This window comes from Rhincodon typus, chromosome 25 (assembly GCF_021869965.1).
Source record: "Rhincodon typus isolate 14 chromosome 25, sRhiTyp1.1, whole genome shotgun sequence".
NCBI lineage: Eukaryota > Metazoa > Chordata > Chondrichthyes > Orectolobiformes > Rhincodontidae > Rhincodon > Rhincodon typus.
Window position 1 is genome coordinate 7,381,227 of NC_063356.1, and position 20,149 is coordinate 7,401,375.

The 20,149-nt window shown below is 44.2% G+C and overlaps 1 protein-coding gene across 1 annotated transcript in view; it reads right to left on the reverse strand.

The window, feature by feature from the left end:
* Window positions 1–3,015: 3,015 nt before the first annotated feature.
* Window positions 3,016–20,149, reverse strand: part of cntn2 (contactin 2) — a 189,180-nt gene continuing 172,046 nt past the window's right edge. Inside the window, exons 21-23 of the mRNA XM_048612184.1 lie at window positions 14,624–14,736; window positions 13,561–13,726; window positions 3,016–8,497 (exon numbers count right to left, since the gene is read on the reverse strand). Of these exons, the coding sequence (XP_048468141.1) occupies window positions 8,397–8,497; window positions 13,561–13,726; window positions 14,624–14,736 (380 nt within the window). The 3' untranslated portion in view covers window positions 3,016–8,396. The remainder of the gene's footprint in view (window positions 8,498–13,560; window positions 13,727–14,623; window positions 14,737–20,149) is intronic.

Below are 20,149 nucleotides of genomic sequence, written 5' to 3' on the forward strand. Positions count from 1 at the left end.
AAATCTTCCTTTGCTGTATTGTTTGATCCACTTAAGTTTGATCCGTGATCTGTCTACCTGATATGCTGAAGATATGAAAACTCCAGATCAATCAGAAGATCTTCCTGATGTTTAAAAGCTGTGTGAGTTTGGATTTTGCTGCTTGATGCAAAGGGATGCATCTTTCTTAAAAAAAATGTACTTTGCTTTTTGATCTGCTGCTGAATTCCTGCAAGACCTTCTGTAAATGTTAGGCTGCTTGTCAAACATCTAATATTGGGTGAGCAGAACTGTAGTCTGTACTCATTGCCATGAACTCAGTTCCCTTGTCACTGAAACTGCACCTTCCCCATGGCCTCTGAAAAATATTATTTGCAGGCTCAGCATCTACATTGCCACTGCACTAAGTTTATTATTTATCTCTCCCATCACTGAGAGTTTCCTAAAGCTGTATAAGTGCAAGTTGTTTTTTCCTAAATTTATCTGTGGGATGTGGATACTGCTGTTTAGGACAGTATTTATTGCCTGTCACAAATTGCCCCCTGAAAAGGTGACCCGCCATTTGGCTAAATGTAGCATATGGTGGCACAATTGTTAGTATCGCTACTTCACGGCGCTGGGGACCTGGGTTTGATTCTATCCTTGAGTGACTGCCCGTGTGGAGTTTGCACATTCTCCCTGCATCTGTGCTCTGGTTTCCTCCCAGAGTCTAAAGATGTGCTGCATAGGTGGATTGGCTCTGCTAAATTATCCAGGGATGTGTAGGCTAGTTGGGTTAGCCATGGTAAATGTGGGGTTATGGGGCTAGGGTGGGAACTGGGTTTATGTGGGATGCTCTTTGGAAGGTTGGTGTGAACTTGCTGGGTCAAATGGTCTGTTTCTGCACTATAGGGGTTGTAATTTTGTTTTATTCTTTCAAGAGATCTGGGCATCACTGGCAAAGCCACTATTTGTTGGTCATCCCTAACTGCCCTTGAACCTGATTAGCTTGCCAGGCTAATGCCAAGCACACTTAAGAGTCGATCTGGAGTCACATGTAGGCCAGACCAGGTAAAGTCAGAAGATTTCCTTCCCTTAGAGATTTCTTTCCCTTAAGTGAACCAAATGGGCTTATTTGACAATCAGTGATGGCACCATATCATTACTGTGACCAGCTTAATATTTCAGCTTTATTAATTGACTTTAAATTCCTCCAGCCAATATGAACCTGTGTCTGTAAAGCATTTGAAGTGATCCTTCTTCTCAAGGGCTTCTCTTGAGATTTTCTCAAGGACTACTTTTCCTTTCTCACCAACTCATTTATTAAGTGAAACGGTGACATATTTACAATACATTTTATTTGTGACAAATGGGAGCTTTGGACTCACACAAGGCAGAATGAGGTTAATTCATCAATATCCTCAATAATTAACAAAGATTCATTAAACTTGCTGTCAAGTCACATAACAAAAGCATTAATCTCCGAGACACCATGGGATTTCTATTGACAGAGGACAACAGGTAGAAATTCACAAGTTTTTTTCAGAATAGATGGTATACACACTTCTACACACAAGATGTTGCATCCACTGAGGTTCTAGCAAAGATTTTACTCACTGCACGTGGGCAAAGCTGAAACATTAACAGGGCAGATGTAATCCAAAATCTCAATTGTAGATTTAAATATAAGAAGTCACATGACACCAGGTTATAGTTCAACAGGTTTATTTGAAATCACCAGCTTTTGGAGTGCTACTCCTTCGTCAGATGAAAGAGCAGAGCTCCAAAAGCTTGTGCTTTCAAATAAACCTGTTGGACTATAACCTGGTGTTGTGTGATTTCTGACTTTGCCCACTCCAGTCCAACACCGGCACCTCCACATCGCAGATTTAATTGTGAGATTTGACGCGGTAGTGAACCTATCAGCAGTAAGCAGGGGTGGGAACCAGCCTGTGATTGGAGGAGCAGCTCCTCACCACTTCTTGCCAGTCTAATTATGTGGTCAGCTTCCCTCTGATTGGCTGCCCAATTGTGAATGGATTGTCTAGGGCATTTTGGAGACTGTTGGGGGTGGATTTGCCTGTTCCCCACCACTCCCCCTGGGGGAGGTTCTGGGAGAAGAAAGAGGCAATGGGGTCATATGGTTGGCTAAATTTATGGAAAGGTGCAGAGACATTGAGGAGCTCTGGTAAGGGTTAAGTAACATGCCGTTCAGAGCTCACAGCTGCAATAAGTGGCTTCAATAACTAATAAAAATGGTCTAGATACTAATTATTAGCAGAATGGAATCCTAACCAGAAGGCTTCCAACAGGGAGATTTGGGCAAATAATGCATGGATCTGGACATCAAAGATGTATTCCAGGACCTGGAATTCCAGTGAGGTTAGAAACGAATGTCCAATTCTGTCATTGGCTGACTTACCATGATGGATGCTCCTTCTCCATATCTCTCCTCTTCCGATGCGTGGTGACCTTCAGGTTAAACCACCACCAGTCATTTTTCTCTGATGAGAAGGCAACCCCATGGGCCTTAGTTGGCAGGGCAGCCAGTTTGTGATGTAGAGTGATACCAAGAAATGTGGGTTCAATTCCCACACTGCCCTACGTTACCACGAATGACTCTTCTCAACCTCTCCCCTTGCTTGAGGCGTAGTGATTCTCAGGTTAAACCACTGCTAATCATCTCTCTCTCTTTCATAGGAAACCATCCCCATAGCCTCATGGGACGACAGTGACTTTAACTGGAAAGAACAAAAAGATTGGACTGGGCAGTAATTTTGAAGGAGTTTGGTGGGAAGAACATTCTTGGAGTAATATCAGTGAATATGGGGCCAGGACAGATCAGTTGGATAGTGATGAATTGAGCTGCAGGAGACTGAAGGAGCTGGAGACATGTCTAATAGATATGACGATTCTACATTGGCAGACAAGATATAGGGTGTTGAGAGTATTGGAATTAAGCTGGGGGCAAAGGTGAAAATGGTTCAGGCATGTTGGATGGTAGAGTCCTCAATTTCGGAGATGATTTCAGAATAAATTCCACTCAAACCCATTTGGAAGTCTTTGTAATACTTTATTAGGAAGAGGTTGTGGAGGCCAGGCTTTTATTTATAAATCAAATACAATATAGTACATTAATGTGTCTGATATTCTGAGCATATGAAGATGATTCATTCAAACTGCAACAGAAACATTCAGTTTTCTTGTGGAAGTGTTGAACTCCCTGTGAGCATCACAGATGTGGGTACAACTGTTTTTCCATTTAATATGAGGCATTAATTAGAGAAAGTAAATCTTATTCATTGTAATTAGTGAACTTATTTACACATTTCCATCAGTTCCAGTTCCTAACACCCAAAGGTATTGGAACTGTAATTAACTGCATATCTTCTTTATGAGTGTGAACGGTGGTAGCCCAAGAGTCTGTGATTGGCTTTTATCACATGGGATACTCCCATCAAGTCAGCCTCCAGCCCAAGATCTGATCTAGTCTCCAGTTTGCCTCAGTTGCAGAATAGGGACATAAGTTACAAAAAGATCATTCTTGAGTCCTTCCAATTAGATATTTGCTGACCTGGATCCCAACTCCATTTATCTGTGTGAACTTCACTTCCCTTCAAAACAATCTAAGACTTAGGAACAGAACTAGGCCATTCAGTCCATCAAGTTTGCTCTGCGATAGGATTCTATGATTGGCTTAGGCAGATTGCACCTCAACTTATTTATTCTCTGAAGAATAGCTTCTCTAACAATTCTGTCCTCACTCCTCTCACAGCAACACTGTTAATAGAGTAATTTGATGTCTCAACACTCTAATGATGAGCCAGAAACACTTACTCTAAAGGCTTCCAAGGCACTGACGTTGTTCCTGTAACAATTCCAACACGGAACTTAAATGCTAACTTGTTTTCTTGGGAGAGAAGGCAGGAGTGAGAGACCTGTTGAGTAGGAGTGCATGCTGAGAGGATGGAATCTGTGTGTTAGTGTTTTGGAGTAGGATATGGCACCCCTGAAGTGTAGTTTTCATGAAATGAATAGGCACAGTCACCTAACACTCTGATGTGCACATTCTTACATTCTTTATCTGTTGGATTTTATATTAAAGTTCAATTAACAAGAAGGACATCAATGACTTCTTTTTAATCGGGTGGACTGTCACAGAGTGACATTACTCAAAGTGACAATGGTACAAGATTTTCAGAGCTCTTCAGAAGTTTACTTTTTAAGAAGGGTTACAGATGACTACAACCATTTCAAATCAAATTCTTCCCTCCCTGTGTTAGGCGTTCACAAAAAACAGTCATAGTTTCTACCCTTGGAATAGAAGTAAATTCTACATTCTGTGTCTGGCAGAATATTTACATTTAGCTTTTTTGGTTAATGTGATTGGGAAGTGCAGTTATAAGGACAGAATTAGCCCTGAACACCAACACATTAATTTCACTGACAGTACCACTAACAAAAGCACAATCACATTTTTTAAGTTTAGCCCTGATCATAGGTGCACATGGGTGGAGAGCGGTTGCTTACGGAACATGAGGAGTGATTAAACTCTTTGTCCAAGTTTCTCCCCTATGTTCTAGACCCTCCCCCACTGCAAAGTCCCTCAGTTGGTTTAGACCTCTTGTGGTAATGCATAAATGCATAGCATGTTAGAGTTAAGTTCAATCCTGTGCTCCTTCATTTGCCAATAATTAATGCCTGTTGATCCACAAGGTGAATTCTGATTCTTCCATCTCTATCCTAAGACTTTGATGTCGCACCCTCTCCTGACCCTATAGTCGAGAACTGCTAACTCAACATAGAACCTGGAATTAAATTTCTGGTCCAATAATAGCATGTAATTTCTGACTCAAAGAGGCATTTTGAGTGTTGCTTAACATGTCTGATCCAACAATGAAAACAGCCTCAATATTTTCAGTTTCCTTTCTCAGTCCGTAGCTCAGTGCGTACTGTTCTCTCTCTCCCAAACACAAAAGTCAACCCCTTTCCTTTAATCATAACATTGTTATAATCAGATTGCTTTAGTATTGAAAACTTGTCAGTCTCTCTCTCTCTCTTGCTCACGCTTTATCATTGAGAGATTTTTAAAAAAAGTTTTGTCGTGGGATGTGTGCATCATTGACAACATCAGCCTTTGTTGCCCATCCCTTAATTGCCCTTGAATAGAGTGATTTGCTCAGGCCGTTTCAATGCGTCAACCACATTTGGGCCTGGAGACACATGGAGGCCAGACTGGGTAAGTAAGGATCCTTCCCTAAAGGAAATGTGAGCAGGAAGCACTCCAGTTTCCTGATGGTTACGAAGAAACAAGAAGGATCAATGTGTAGGAGACCCTGCTCCCATTGTGTAGCTTCACTTGACAGAAGCTTAGCTTGGAGTTTGATGCTTGGAGAATAGTTCCCAAAAGTTCTGTTCATTAACTTCCCTGTTGCTCTCATTAAGTGAAATTGAAAAAAAGTAACCGTTGCAACTCTCCAAATGTCTCTACGACTTCATCCACTTTGTGTAGACAGATTGGAGCAACATGTGGCTCTCTAAATAAAAACCAAAAGAACTGCGGATGTGGCTCTCTAGGAAGTCCCAGTGATCTGGAAATGCCTCTCACTTTAACAACCTGAATATTCCAAACCCCTCCAAAAGCTGCTCATTTAAAGCCTGGTCAATTAAAATGGTAAAGGAGAGTTCTTGTTTATGTTCACAAGAGGGACACTGTGTCATTGTGAATGTCACACACTCAACAGCATCAGTCTTTCCTCCATTATAATTAGCCACGTAAAACTGTCCATTCAGTAATTGTTAATGTTCACTCCCACCACCCACCGAACTCCTGATGCTGGGGAACTCTGGTCATATTGCACTAAGAGTCCAGTTACCGAGACAGACCAAGAAAAGCACTACATTCTGATACTCACAAGTCCTTCAAATATTGAACTTTTGTCCCAAACACTTAGCTCCTGCACCTCCAAAACAAATGTAACATACAATTAAATTAAATAAATTAAACATATAATCACCTTTCCACCAGGAAAAGTTTTGAATTAAGACCTCATCCTGTACAAATCTATAATCAAACCCACCAAGATGCTACAAATCTCCCCTATGTGCTACTCTCATTCCCCTCTTCCTGCTACAGGCTAAACCTACCTTAACTATGATATTCTTCCACTCACTCAGATCAATCACCAGTCTCTTCCCAACTCAACAATACACTGCACTCCCGTCCCATGTCCCCACTCTTCTCCTTCCTACATCATCATATCTCACCTTAACCTATTTGACCCTAACCCCAATAATAACCTAATCTTGCTCTTTATAATTCTTGCCCTCCCTTCCCCAGTGGCAGCTGACAACCATTTCCGCACATGGAAACAGACACCAGCAGTCTATAAACTACAATGCTGGCCGTAGTCCAGTCACTGTTTCATTGCAGTATTGGTAGCGTCATTTGATTGGCTGCGTGCCAAACATCACATCTCGAAGGTCAACACCCGACTCGTTGCTAAACTGCCTTCCATTTTGAAGGAAGGTGCTGTTGAGGTGTTTTAAAGGACGGCAGATGCTGTCAAGGTAATAGTGTCATGTAATCAGAAATGTAAAAAATGGTCTCTTTACGATGCAAGTCTAAAAGTATGGCTCCTTTAGTTTGTAGTTGAGGGTAAGCAAACCTGAACTGAGTGATATTTTCTAATTAGCCTGTTCAGAGATGTTACGACACACCTCTGGAACAGGTGGGACTTAAACCAAGGCCTCCTGGTTCAGAGGTAGGGACATTAACATTTTACCACAAGAGCCTAAAACCCAAACTGGCTGATTTTGTCGCCCATTTAGGCCGCCTGCATTCAGTTAGAAACTACTACATCCTCACTTTCTCCACACCACTGTTAAAATCAGACTATGTCCCCCATTGCAATTGTCCAAAGACAAGAGAGTATCTGTGGTTAATAAATCTGATGAATGAATGACTCTGATTCTGTCTGGGAGAGTTGAAGGTGTCAGACGAATTGACATTGCCAACTCTGTGATTGTTCCATTGTGTTCCTAAAGCTTGAGAACCAGGGCTGGCTGTACCACTCCAGCACACAGGAAGAAAGGGACTCAGGTCTGGATAAGGCCATTCAGTCCCTCCATCACTCAGTTAGATCCTTTCCAACTTGTACTTCAACTCTTTCTACAGTTGTGTTTCCATAGCCCTTAACACTTCCCTGCCTAACAAACATTAGGTTTGTCCACATCCACTTGGGATCCACAGAGACCCTTCACCTCTGGCCTCAACAGGGAACTGTTGACTACCCCATAGAAATATCCAGCATTTGCTCAAATGTCAATGAACACAGTTCATCAAAACCAGTCTTCCATTGTGCTGAATCACTATGTCAACAAAGGATGCCAGCTCTATTGGTTCAAATGGAAAACTGTGTTGGGGTTCATACCATTGGACACAGGAACCTGCGGTGGCCATTCAGCCCCCCGGGCCTATAGTAAGATGATGGCAGATCTGTGACCTAACTTCTTTTACCCACTTTTGCCCCTTACTCTTTAACAACTTTGGATGTAAAAACTTAGTCAATCTTAGCTGTAAAAGTAACAGTTGCTCTACCTGCTGTTTGTGATAGTTCCAAGCCTTTACCACAAGGTGTGTGTAAGCATTTTCTAATTACATTCCTGAAAATCTGCTTCTAATTTACAGGCTAAACCCACCAGCCCTAGGCCTAGGTTCCCTACTAACGGAGACAGTTTCTCTCTATCTACCCTACTGGTTCCCCTTAATAATATGACAGCCTTGATCAGATCACCCCTGAATCTTTTACATTCCAAGTGATACAACCCTCATTTTTGTAATCTCTCCTTGTAATTTAACATTTTGGATGGGGTGGGGTGTGGGATAAAATATTATTCAAGTAGGTTCACTGGCTAAGTAAATGGGAGGAAAGGCCCAGAAACCTTGAAGATCTAATGGCCAAAAAAGAATTGAGATTTGAAACTTCACGGATGCAATACATTCTGCGAAGTAGCTAGTGTCTCATGGAATCTTCTTGGGCCTTGGAAACCCTGTAACTAAGAACTTTTGCTTGGATTGTGCATTGTACTGTATATACAAATGTACAGTGCTGTGCATAGTATAAAGAAAGATTGTTCTATACAGCTCAATCTCCAGTCTATTGTTGTCCAATTTAACTTCCAGATTACTACCTTCAAACCAAATTGATTATGAAAACATTTCATTGCTGCGTTTCACACATTTTTGTTTTACAAAAAAATTTTTTTTTTCCACATTTCTCTAGTAAGACTTTTCCCCAGTCACCAAATGTATGAAATTTTCTACCTAAAATTGTCAGACAAATGTCACATTTTAATACTATAAACAGTTTGGTGTTGGATGGCTCATCCTTCGTTGGGAAATGGCGTGCAGCAACGATGCAGGTGAGTGGTCGCAGTCAGAGCTCCAGGCAGCCAATGGTAGTAAGTGTTAGTATGGCAGTGAAGAGGAAGTTGTGGAGGACTTCTACCCCTGAATTTTCCACCATCATGCTGGTGCCTGCAGATCAAGAATGACATTATTATTCAAAAGACTTGCTCCAGCAGGACTTTGCCACATTGCACGCTGAGTGAAAAATGGATTGCATGGGTCTTGCTTGCTGTTGAATCGTAATCTATTCACTCAGAGTTAACATCGGAGTAGTTCAGATTGGTCCCAGTCCAACAGCACTGGCTGAATCAATGGCATCTCCTTACTCACCGCCACTGGGACTATATAGCAACTTTTGGGGCTATCCTAATGAACTTCTTTGCATCTAAAAGAATTGGGGTCTGGGGGGCAGGTGGATAATTTCAGGCTTTGTGTAGAGAAGTATGTGCCAAGTGCATATGTGCCAGGGACTTGGTGCTTTGGCATTGCAGTTCCATTTTTGGCTCACGCTCCTTTGGTTTCCCATTGGGAGTGAGAGATTAGTAAAATTAAGTTGTGAGTTGGATAATTGTTGGCGAGGCCATATGGTACAGCTGGTATATAGGCGTACATTGTGTGAGCACATGTGTCTGAGAGAGCTACGTGGACATTAGGAGGCACCCATGTTCCATTCCTGATGTATTGGTTTCCCTTGACTCAAAACCTATTCGCTCAGAGTTAACATTAGGTGTTTCATTTCAGGCCCAGCTTCACAGCAATGGTCAAATCAGCTGCTGGAAAACAGGATTAGAATAGTTAGGTGATTGTTTTTGACCAGCATGGACTCAATGGGCTGAAGGCATCTTCATGCGCTATAGATCTCTACAAATCTATATTGAGGGAATCAACCTGGGTTATCACACAATGGGGACACAAGCAATGCAAGCCTTCATTTGGACCATTCCCAATCTATGTTACCAGGCCCGTTGTTAAGATCCTGTGTGCTCCATTCTGACAGTTGTTGACCTCTTTGTTTTCAATGAGTTATGAACATTGTCACAATAGCGCACAGGGGCTTGAGGTGAAAATTGATAACCTATGCCCTTTGTTGGGTTTTATATCAACTCCTAGCCTGCAAAAGACAATTAACAGACTTATGCCTGGTCTTATAGGGGATAGTTAAACCTGTAGCCTGTTTGGCTCCATCAACCTTATCTCTAGCTCAGTTGGCTGGAAGGCTGGTTTGCAATGCAGAGTGATTTCCAAAGTGTGGGTTCAATTCCTGCACTGGCTTAGGTTACCATGAAAGACTCTCCTTCTTAATTTCTCCCCTCGCCTGAGGTGTGGTGAACATCAGGTTAAATCACCACTAGTCACTTCTCTGTAATGAAAGAGCAGCCCTATGGTTTGGTAAGACTATGGTGACTTTGCCTATATCTCTTTGACACAGAAATAAACTGTGATCTTGAGTGATGGAGACAACAATGTACTGGTCACCTGAAACATTTGACCAAGAGTTACCTGAACCTGGTCAGATATAATCTCTTGGCCAGTGTGAGGGAGTGGAATGTCACAGGATGGAGACTGCAGTCAGGGAACAAACTGGCATTGTGGGGGGATGGGATGGGAGATGATGATCAGGTGAGGGGAAATCCCAGGTTATGGAAGTCTCTGTGGCTGCCTTGTAGGAGGTAAAGGAAAGGTTACTCTCAGCTGCTGGTCTGTAAGGAAAACTAGGATTGAGATAAAGTGAAGAAACATTCTGAAGAAGGAGTAAACTGGACTGAAAGCATTAACCCTGATCCTCTCTCCACAGATTTGCTGAGTTTTTCCAGCATTCTCAATGTCAGGTTAGAATTTCAGAACCCGCAGTATTTTGTCTTTACATGAGACAGAGCCCTCCTGGAATACAATCTTTCTGCTTGGCGAATCTATCCTGATGGGGAGGCCATAGCTCCTTGTCACCCACCTCTTTTTCTCCAACTCCCTGCAAATCCCACTCTCTTCCCCCTTTCTCCCAATACCGCTTCCTCCTTGCCCCATTCAGGTCTTGAACTAAACAAACATTTCTGGCCCTGATCTCTCTTGACATCATCAGGACCTTGCATCTAACAAAGGCCTTCGCTACCTACCTGTGGGTGCCCTCCACCTGTTTAACTTCAGGACCTGGTGGGAAGGCAAGTGGGATGACACGGGTTAAATGCTCCTGCCACTTTAACGTTCACTCCCTCTTGGAACTTTCTGCCCAGTTAAAGGGTTACGACTGGGGCTCACAGCAGCTGCTGGCACAGGTGAGCTACAGCTTAGTTTGCAAAGTAGTCTGCTTCTCACAAACATCTGACGTCCGCCACTTAAACCTAGCGACTGATTCAAGGTTGCAATGAGCTCCCCCATGCTCACAAGCAAGCAAAGTGGCCCCCAGCAGACACTACATGTTGGTAAAAAGTTGTGTGGAAATGTTGATCTAACGTGTCTGGGGCCTGTTACACATTCCCTCAAAGAGTATTGTGCTCCCAGGAGAGTCCATCAGTGAGGCAGACAGAGAGACAAACACATCAGCAAAACCCGGGGGGAAGGAGTGATGGAGACTGATAGGCGCCTGTAATCAGGCTGAAAATTTACTTAAAGAACAAACAAGTGGACCTGATTCCCCCAGAAATACTCTTGTCATTAGTTTACGAAGTTTACCAAAATTCCAGGAAACCTCCCAAAGCATTGCCACGGCTAAGTGTCTTAATATCTCAGTTATAATAAACGCCTAATCCCCACCTTCTCCTTCAACTTGATTCGTAGAATCACAGAATGGTCATAGCATAGGCAGGTGCCATTTGGTCCATCAAGTCTGTGCTAGCTGTTTGTGAGAGCAACTCAGTTAATTCTGCTCCCCTGCCTTTTCTCTCATAAACCCGCATGTTCTCTTCCGATGATCTTCCAATTCCCTTTCGAAACTCACCAGTGAGTCTGCTTCCACCCCAATGTCAGTCAGTCCATTCCAGAATCCAATTCCTCACTGCGTGAAAAAGTTTTTCCTCATGTTGTCATTGCTTTATCTTTGTCAATCACCTCAAGTTGTTGTTCCCTGGTTCTTGAGCCAATGGGACAAACGGTTTCTTCCTAACTACCTTGTCTAAAATACTCATTGTTTTGTAAATGCATTACTGTTTTCAATCCACGGACGTAATCCTGTGCTGTGAGTCTGTGCCTTCACAATAATTGGGGGAGTACAGGTTAGCTCAGCTGGGCCAGACAACTACTGGTTGGTTTTCAATGTCAACAGCATGACTTCAATTTCTGCACCTGCTGAGGGTGGCACGGTGGCTCGGTGGTTAGCACTGCTCTCTCTCAGCGCCAGGGACCCGGGTTCAATTCCAGCCTTGGGCGACTGTCTGTGTGGAGTTTGCACATTCTCCCTGTGTCTGCGTGGGTTTCCTCCGGGTGCTCCAGTTTCCTCCCACAGTCCGAAGATGTGCAGGCTAGGTGGATTGGCCATGCTAAATTGCCTGTAGTGTTCAGGGGTGTGTAGATTAGGTTGGTTATAGGAAATGGATCTGGGTGGGATGCTCTGAGGGTCGGTGTGGACTTGTTGGGCCGAAGGACCTGTTTCCACACTGTAGGAGTTCTATGGTATCACGAAGAACTGTCTTCTGTGACCCTCAGGTTAAACCACCACCAGCTGTCTCACTGATGGAAAAATGGTCCTATGGGCTATGACAACTTTGCTCTTAATTTCTTGATGACGAAGAGGACTTCCAATTCTGACAAAGCTTGACCCATGAGAAAGCAGGGAAGCCCTCTACTGATCTTATCCTGCCTGAAACGGTCACAGCAAGGGTTCCAACTGTGACTTTGGGTCAGGCTGTATGTGCCTGTAAGGGTATATCTGTCATGCCTGGAGGATCAGTTAGCAAGGAAACCTTCCTTACAATTGACAGTGCACAGGAGTTTGAAGGAAGTAAAGCTGGTAAACACAAACCCTTATTACTTAGTCAATGCATGCCGACCTTGTCCTTTCCCCACTACCAAACTGCTCCCTGTTTATACTGTGTGGTTTATTTCCCCCTCACCCCTACCCTCACCCCACCAACACTGGAAAGTCTTTCACTTACGGTTGAATGATGGTTACAGTGCAAACGCAAGCCATTTGGCCCATAACGTCTGCTAGCTCTTTGTGAGAGCGACTCGAGTGCAATGCTATATTAACCCAAGGGACTATGAGATGCCAGTTCTCCTGGTTTTGATATAAACTGTTAGACAAAAGGTCTGGACCGATATTGCTTTGTTAATCATAGTGAAGCAGAATAAGAGTTCATCACTGAGGAATGATTCCTCTACTTTACTGCAACAGTGCAATTCAAATTACAAATCTCAGCAGAATCTCAGCACTGGACCAGAACCAGATCAGCCTCATCTCTTTGGGCTTTCTCAGGTCAATTACTGAGATTAAATGTAGGAGCAGAAGTAGGCTATTCAGTCTACTCTGCTATTCAATGAGATCATGGCTGATCTGATAATATCCAACCCCACTTTCCTGTCTTTTCCCCATAATCTTTAGTCCCCTTACTTAATGACTAGTCTTGACAGCCCTCTATGGTAAAGAATTCCACAGATTCACTCTCCTCTGAGAGAAGAAAAGAAGATTTAGTATCAGTAAGCAACAACCAAATTAAGTGTATTCAGAAGGGATAGTAGGGCAATGGTGATGTTCCTGGATTTGTAAATCAGACGCCTAGATGTATGCAGTGGAGACATGGGTTCAAGTCCCACCTTGACAGTCAGAGGAATTTAAATTCTATCAGCAAATCTTGGTAATGGAGACCATACAAAACTGAATTATCATTAAAGAACAATCTGGCTCATTTATGTCATTCAGGGAATCTGCCATGGTTACCCAGTCTGGCCCAGCACCAGCGTGGTTGATTCTGAAATGGCCTAAAAAGTCACCAAGTTATAGGTGGCTCACCACTACCTGCTCAAGGGCAATTAGAAAAGGGCATTAAATGCTGCCAGTGATTCTCGCATCCCAAGCATCAATTAAAAAGAAAAGAACTTTTTTTGTTTTAAGAGCACAAGTGATAGCTGTGAGGTGAGAGCTTCACTGCCTGTGAATGGGCTGGATTCCAGATCGAACTGTTCCCACTGGCTCTGCCACCACCTCCTCATCTTTCAGTTCAAGTCTCTGTCAAAGCTCGGAGAGAGTACAGAGTCATGCTGACCTGAGCTCTTCGATATTCGTATCTTTGCAGCTGCACCATCTCCTCCTTCTCCAGATGCGCGGATCATCACCAGGTAGCTCATGTCGTTGGTAAATGGGATTTGCACCGAGTTCTTACTGGTTTCTATCATTTTGATTTCTGATTGGTCTTCAGCCTTGTACAGCACCTAAAATAACAAACAGTTTTTTATTAGGATAGCTGTTAGATTACACAGAAAGGCTTGCATTCATCACACTGTCTGTAGCACATCCCACAGAATTGCCTCCAGTGTTTCACATGTGATGAACGATTTCTCAAGTTGATTCTGTGTGTGTGCACATGTATGTATGCATGTGTGTGCATGCATGTGTCTGTGTGTGTGTGTATGTGTGTGCGTGTGTGTGTGTGCGTGTGAGCATGTGTCTGTGTGTGTCTGTGCCTGTGTGTGTGTTTTTGAAGAATATATATTGACCGGGACAGTGAAAGACATTTTCTTCTTCAAATAGTGGTATGGGATCTTTCTTATCCACTGGAATCACTGGAAGAAATTGTCCTGGAACGACAGGGCAGAATCTTTTCCATGAGTGGGCTGACCTTGTGGCACAATGGATAGCGTCTCTGCCTTTGAACCAGGAAACACCCAGTTCAAATCTCAATCCAGGGCTTGATGGCCGAGCAAGATATGTTTAGCATGTAGTTAAACAGGTTGGGTATCAACTTGTAAAACCTTTCAGCCCTACACCAAGGCAGGCAGTAAGAGCCGGGAGAGATTCCTGGTTAGCCGTGTGAGAGAAAGAACCTGGTGTCTCTCCCATCACTATCCACAGGCTACAATGTGTTTGTAAAACTGTACATTGCCACAGCAACCCAGACTCTGGGTGGGGGGGTCAATTTGTACAGTCAGCTGGGTGAGCAGTGTGGATCAAACTGGCACCTACAGCACAGGGTTTGAGTGCTCTGTTCTGGATGAGTTGGATTCAGGGGTAATACCCTACCCATGGATGGAGATTGTGTCCCTGTGGCAGAGAATTAAAAAGAAGATCAAGAACTGTATAAGCTGACATCAAATTTCCCAAATCCCTACCTTGTATCCATCCACAGCAGATTCATTTTCAAAGGCCTTGACGTGATCCCATTTGATCTTGACCCAGGAGCCCACTGACCTCCAGGAGATTTTACCTGGTGGACGGTTTGGAGCTGAGAATACAAGAAGAGCGGAAAATTAAACTCATGACTTCAAGGTAAAACTGGACCAAGTGTACACAAAGCACCTTTGGAATTCTCCAGGTAATCAAACTAAATGAGGTGAACATTTTGGGCACTAATAATCGTTGGTGTCATCTACAATTAATGCCTTATTAAAGAAGCAGGTGAGTTGCATATGCAGATACCCAGAGTCCCAGGCTGTGTATACGCTACTGGCTACTTGTGCGCAGGTAGTAATTCTGAACAGTAAGAGCAAAATGGAATAGACATGCCCCCATCCTTCAGCATGTGAACAGACCTCCCTAACCAGAATAATAACTGATAGTAACATTACACATTTGTTCCAGGGTGACGCTAAGGTGTTTCACAGTATATGAAGCCCATGACTAATGCTTAGTCATTTATGAGTGAGGTTGATATGAACAGGGGGAAATTCCTGATGGGATTTTATTTTGCCATTTCTAAATTCACTAATAGGCTAATCAGTATTGTCAGCTAGGCCAGCACTGTGGTTGAATCTTAACTGCCTTCTAGGCAATTAGGGATGGCAGCGACGCCCTCATCCCGTGAATGAATTAAAAAAAAATTCATTGGCCAGCCCTAATAGCCCAGATAAGGTGGTGGTAAACCATCTCCTTGGAATGTTGCAGCCCATGTAGGGTAGTGTTGTTGGGAAGATAGGTCTCGAGAGCAAGAATAGCCCCAGGAGGCAAATCCAGTAAACATGGCAAAAGAGAACACAAAACAAAGAACTGCGGATGCTGGAAATCTGAAACAAAAACAGAAATTGCTGATGAAGAGTCACTGGACCTGAAACGTGACTTTTATTTCTCTCTCCACAGATGCTGCCAGACCTGCTGACTTTCTCCAGCAATTTTTATTTTTGTTGTAAAAGAGATACTGGTCAGACCCATTTTGTACACTTCAAAACGGAGGTTCCGTACGACCAATAGATTCATTTCCAAATATGATATTTTCCCACATGTTTCCCCTTTGGAAGGCCGTTCAGCCCTTTGAGTTTGTTCTGCCATTCAACGGGTTGAGTATCAATGTAAAATCCTGCCAATAAGATCACGGTTTATTTTGGTTGGGGTCACAACTCCACTTTCATGTCTGTCCCCAATAGCCCTTGACTCCCATGACCACCAAGAACCTTGTTAACCCTGCCTTGAATTAATACAATGGCCCAACCTCAAATGTTTTTAGGGGAAGAACATTCCAACACCTTTAAAGAGAAATAATTTCTCCTCAACTCAGCCTTAAATGCGACACCTGTCAATAGGAATTTTACAAAAGGTATTCCAGGCGTTTGACCCAGTGACAGTGAAGATACAGTGAAGTAGTCATCAGTTAGGATAGTCAAAGAATCCCTACAGCGTGGAAACAGGCCCTTCAACAAGTCCACATCGAGCCTTGAAGCATCCCACCCAGACCCATCCCCCTATAACCCCTGAACACTACGGGCAATTTAGCGTGGCCAATCCACCTAGCCTGCACATCTTTGGACTGTGGGAGGAAAATGGAGCACCCAGAGAAAACCCACGCAGACACGGGGAGAATGTGCAAACTCTGCACAGACAGTCGCCCGAGGGTGGAATCGAACCTGGGTCCCTAGCTAGATGGATAGAAAACTGGCTGGGCAACAGGAGACAGAGAGTTGTAGTGGAAGGGAATTTCTCAAAATGGAGAACTGTGACCAGTGGTGTTCCACAGGGATCCATGCTGGGACCACTGTTGTTTGTGATATACATAAATGATCTGGAGGAAGGTATAGGTGGTCTGATTAGCAAGTTTGCAGATGACACTAAGATTGGTGGAGTAGCAGATAGTGAAGGGGACTGTCGGAGAATGCAGCAGAATATAGATAGATTGGAGAGTTGGGCGGAGAAATGGCAGATGGAGTTCAATCCAGGCAAATGCGAGGTGATGCATTTTGGAAGATTCAATTCAAGAGCGAACTATGTGGTAAATGGAAAAGCCCTGGGGAAAATTGATACACAGAGAGATCTGGGTGTTCAGGTCCATTGTACCCTGAAGGTGGCAACGCAGGTCAATAGAGTGGTCAAGAAGGCATACGACATGCTTTCATTCATCGGACGGGGTATTGAGTACAAGAGTTGGCAGGTCATGTTACAGTTGTATAGGACTTTGGTTTGACCACACTTGGAATACTGCATACAGTTCTGGTCGCCACATTACCAAAAGGATGTGGATGCTTTGGAGAGAGTGCAGAGGAGGTTCACCAGGATGTTGCCTGGTATGGAGGGTGCTAGCTATGAAGAGAGGCTGAGTAGATTAGGATTACTTACATTAGAAAGACGGAGGTTAGGGGGGACCTGATTGAGGTCTACAAAATCATGAAAGGTATAGACAGGGTGGATAGCAAGAAGCTTTTTCCCAGAGTGGGGACTCAATTACTAGGGGTCACGATTTCAAGGTGAGAGGGGAAAAGTTTAAGGGAGATATGCGTGGAAAGTTCTTTACGCAGAGGGTGGTGGGTTCCTGGAATACATTGTCAGCGGAGGCGGCAGAGGCGGGCACGATAGTGTCATTTAAGATGTATCTAGACAGATACATGAATGGGCAGGGAACAGAGGGATACAGATCTTTGGAAAATAGGCGACAGGTTTAGATAGAGGATCTGGATCGGCGCAGGCTTGGAGGGCCGAAGGGCCTGTTCCTGTGCTGTAATTTTCTTTGTTCTTTGTTCTAAGACACAGTGAAAATGCAACAGCCAGACTTTACAAAATGCTTAATAATAAAAAACTGAAAGAACTGCCGATGCTATAAGTCAGAAATATCTTCAGAAATTGCTGGATAAACTCAACAGGTCTAGCAGCATCTGTGGAGAGATGTGAGCATTCCTGACTACTTGGAGAAGGTAGTGGTTCTCAGGAAGGGTCACTGAATCTGAAATGTTAACTCTGATTTCTCTCCACAGATGCTGCCAGACCTGCTGCGCTTTACCAGCAATTTCTGTTTTTGTTTAGAAAATGCTTTTCTGGATTAAGATGTTTAATCTTCACAGCATGTTATGGCAGTTGATGTTTTTGAGAATGAATTTCTTCTATTATAAGAATGCAAACTGTCTAAGGGGCTTTGAGTGCTCTGCTTCTAAAGGCTGTTAGCTTTACACATGTGTGTGAGTGCTGCATGCATGTGAGTGGGGAATGTGTGTAGGCAGTGCATGTTTCTGTATTGTGACCTGCAGATGGAGACCACATCATTACTTTATCACTATAATAGAACACTCCCCACTTGCCTGGATGAGATCCAACACCGCTCAAGAATGTCAACATCACCCAGGCAAAGCACCTATTTAATTGGCAACAAAAACAGAAGTTGCTGGAAAAGCTCAGCAGGTCGGGCAGCATCTGTGAAGAGAAATCAGGGTTAACGTTTCAGGTCCAGTGATACTTCCTCAGAACTGATGGTAACTGGAAACCAAGCGGAGACTCGGGGACCGCTTTGCAGAACACCTACGCTCGGTTCGCAACAAACAACTGCACCTCCCAGTCGCGAACCATTTCAACTCCCCCTCCCATTCCTCAGACGACATGTCCATCCTGGGCCTCCTGCAGTGCCACAACGATGCCACCCGAAGGTTGCAGGAACAGCAACTCATATTCCGCTTGGGAACCCTGCAGCCTAATGGTATCAATGTGGATTTCACAAGTTTCAAAATCTCCCCTCCCCCCACCGCATCCCAAAACCAGTCCAACTCGTCCCTGCCTCCCTAACCTGTTCTTCCTCCCACCTATCCCCTCCTCCCACCTCAAGCCGCACCTCCATCTCCTACCGACCAACCTCATCCCGCCCCCTTGACCTGTCCGTCCTCCCTGGACTGACCTATCCCCTTCCTAACTCCCTACCTACACTCACCTTTCCTGGCTCCATCCCCGCCTCTTCGACCTGTTTGTTTCCTCTCCACCTATCCTCTCCTCTATCCCTCTTCTATCCGCCTCCCACTCTCTCCCTATTTATTTCAAAACCCCCTTCCCCTCCCCCTTTTCTGATGAAGGGTCTAGGCCCGAAACGTCAGCCTCTCTGCTCCTATGATGCTGCTTGGCCTGCTGTGTTCATCCAGCCCTGCACCTTGTTGTTACTGGCTCCATCCCCGCCTCTTCGACCTGTTTGTTTCCTCTCCACCTATCCTCTCCTCTATCCCTCTTCTATCCGCCTCCCACTCTCTCCCTATTTATTTCAAAACCCCCTTCCCCTCCCCCTTTTCTGATGAAGGGTCTAGGCCCGCAACGTCAGCCTCTCTGCTCCTATGATGCTGCTTGGCCTGCTGTGTTCATCCAGCCCTGCACCTTGTTGTCTCGGATTCTCCAGCATCTGCAGTTCCTACTATCTCTGTAACTGGTAAAATGTTGGTTTATAAGCAGATCGGGTGGGGGAAGGGGATAAAGAGTAAATGATACGTGGGCATACAGCCCAAAGACAGAGAAAAACAGTTGGACAGACAAAGGAGTGGATAACGATCAGGCTGGGAGGGTGAATAGCTGTTAAAGGAGACTGTTAGTGGCTAACAATAATGGCAAACTGTGTGATAACAAGGGCTGGTGTGTGGGGTAGGCGGCTGGGACACGGGAGAGTTCAGACCTTAAAATTATTGAACTCGATATTGAGTCTCGGGGGGACTGCAGGGTCCCCAAGCGGAAAATGAGGTGTTGTTCTTCCAGCTTGCATTGAACTTCTTTGGAACACCACAGCAAGCCAGAGACAGAGATGTTGGCCAGAGAACAGGGTGATGTGTTAAAGTGGCAGGCAACAGGTGGCTCAGGGTGTTTTTGCGAGCAGAACATAGATGTTCTGTGAAGCGGTCACCCAGTCTAGGCTTCATTTCCCCAATGTAGAAGAGGCCACATTGTGAACAGCGAATGCAGTAGACTAGATTGTGGGAAGTGCAGGTAAAGTGCTGCTTCACCTGGGAAGTATGTTTGGGCCCTGAGATACTGGGGAGAATACTCAGCCCCCTACCCCACACACCAAGCCTTGTTATCACATAGCCTGCCATTACACACTTCCTATTGTTAGCCACCAACAGTCTCCATTAACAGCTACTTACCCTCCTAGCCAGATCATTATCGGCTCCTTTGTCTGTCCAACTGTTCTTCTCTCTCTTTGGGCTCTAACCCTACCTATCGTTTACTCCTTACCCCCTCCCCCCAACCTATCTCCTGCATATAAACCAACACTTTCCTAGCTACCATCAGATCTGAGGAAGGGTCACTGGACCTGAAACGTTAACTCTGATTTCTCTTCACAGGTGCTGCCAGACCTGCTGAGCTTTTCCAGCAACTTCTGTTTTTGTTTCTGATTTACAACATCCGCAGTTCTTTCAGTTTTTATTTAATGGGCACCTCAGCCTTCATCTTCAACTTCATTCCCGTCACCACCT